Source organism: Plectropomus leopardus, unplaced genomic scaffold (assembly GCF_008729295.1).
Source record: "Plectropomus leopardus isolate mb unplaced genomic scaffold, YSFRI_Pleo_2.0 unplaced_scaffold15002, whole genome shotgun sequence".
Classification (NCBI taxonomy): domain Eukaryota; kingdom Metazoa; phylum Chordata; class Actinopteri; order Perciformes; family Serranidae; genus Plectropomus; species Plectropomus leopardus.
Genome location: NW_024616060.1, coordinates 1 through 1852, shown reverse-complemented (window position 1 = coordinate 1852; position 1852 = coordinate 1). Strand labels below are relative to the sequence as shown.

Here is a 1852-nt window from a genome sequence, read left to right as displayed (position 1 = left end):
GTTCTTTTTATTTTAAACCGTCTGAATGATCTCCTGGTGTTTTAAGAAGCTAATGACGTTAGCCTGCTACCAGGAAGTAGACGGATCCGACCGGAAAAGTTTCTGTGATTTTTGGTCAAAATGTCCAAACGTGAAATGCTGAGTTTGCTGGTGAAGCAGCGGCTAACTGCGGCTGCTGAGGAGATTTTTGGGCTGTTTGAAAGATCGATAGCAGAGTACGAGGAGGAACTTTCTCGATCAAAAGAGGAAAACGAGCGACAGCAGAAACTCCTGGACGCTGTTTTCAGCCCTCAGCTCCGGCTGCACAGAGCAGGTCTGATACAGTCACTGACTATTATCTCTCTGTTTAAACCAGCAGGACCTCACCTGTTCACACAAGTCCTCCAAAACACGCGCCACCTCTAACTGCAAATACTCTGCATGAGCGGTACTCAACTTAGGGCCCGCGGGCCAATTCTGGACCCTTTTTTCTAATTTACAATAAAAAATAAAATGATTGATATTGGGAATTGTTTATGTACTTTTAGTATCCATAGGGTGCCACAGTGCATAAAACAGCATCAAAATCGAATTTGCTGATCAAAAAAAATTTGAGGTCCCAACTAAGACCCGAATGTCCAAAAGATCCCATAAGTGTTCTGAATTGCAGAAATGTCCAAAAGTGCCCGAAACGTCCTTATATCCTACGTCCTAAAATCTGGAAAAAAAATCCTAAAATTCTAGAAATACCCAAAGATCCAAGGAATGTCTTAAAATCCCAGAAATGTTATGAAACCCTAGAAACGTCTTAAAATCCTTAAACCGTCCCAAAATCCTACAAATGCCCTAAAAATCTAGAAACCTCCCAAAATCATACAAATGCCTTAAAAATTTAGAAACGTCCCAAAATCATACAAATGCCCTAAAAATCTGCAGCTGCTACCTTGCTACTGAAAGGCTGTTTCTGCCTCAAAATGACTTGAATTAATTCATAGTGATTATATTTGACAGATAATAGCTCTCCCAGTCACTTTTCACCTGTGTAAATACCTTTAAAAGACAATGCATCAAATAAAATGCAATTTTCTACTTGCCAAAAAGTTATTGTAGTCGCTATCTGGTTATCCAGGTGCAACCCTGAATCTGTGGGACCCCGAGAGACTAAAAAGCACAAAAGCTCTGAGGAAGAAGTTAGTAACAGTCATTAATGGGACATGAAAGTGAGTAAATGAAGGAGAGAGGAGCTCAGTGTATCAGGGAAAGTCCCCTGTCAGATAAGGCCCAAAGCAGCCTCACTAGGGGCTGGCTCAAGGCAGGCCTGAGCTCAAGGCAGGCCTGAGCCAGCCCTAACTATAAGCTTTTATGTGATAAGTACCCAGATGGGCCGTGCTATTGGCATGCTGACTGCAATTTTCATTTCACGACCAAAAGACGTCTCTAATGTTCAGCCGAAATCACGGTTTTCCTCAATGTGTGTTTGTGTGCTGTTTCCTGCAGACGTCCAGCAGCTGTTGGTGGTTAAAGAAGAGGTTCCCCCCTCAAGTGTGGACCAGGAGGACCAAGAGCCCCCAAAGATTAAAGAGGAGCAGGAGGATCCAGAGCCTCCACACATTAAAGAGGAGCAGGAGGATCCAGAGCCTCCACTCATTAAAGAGGAGCAGGAGGAGCTGAGGAGCCAACAGGACGGAGAGCAGCTTGAAGGGCTGGAGGAGGCTGATATCAAGTTCACATTCACTTCTGTCCCTGTGAAGACTGAAGAAGACGATGAAGACAAAGCTCAGTCCTCACAGCTTCATCAAAGACAAACTGAACAGATGGAAACAGACGCTGATGGAGAGGACTGTGGAGGACCAGAACCAGACAGGAACTCACA

General features: G+C 44.0%; 1 protein-coding gene across 1 annotated transcript; it reads left to right on the top strand.

Moving 5' to 3' along the window:
• Positions 1–6: 6 nt before the first annotated feature.
• On the top strand, positions 7–1759 carry LOC121964283 (histone H3.v1-like; the record flags this gene model as incomplete). The annotated part of the gene is made up of 2 exons (XM_042514496.1): positions 7–313; positions 1477–1759. Coding segments are annotated over exons 1-2 (476 nt in total), but the record flags the coding sequence as incomplete, so codon positions are not given.
• Between the last annotated feature and the right edge of the window lie 93 nt (positions 1760–1852).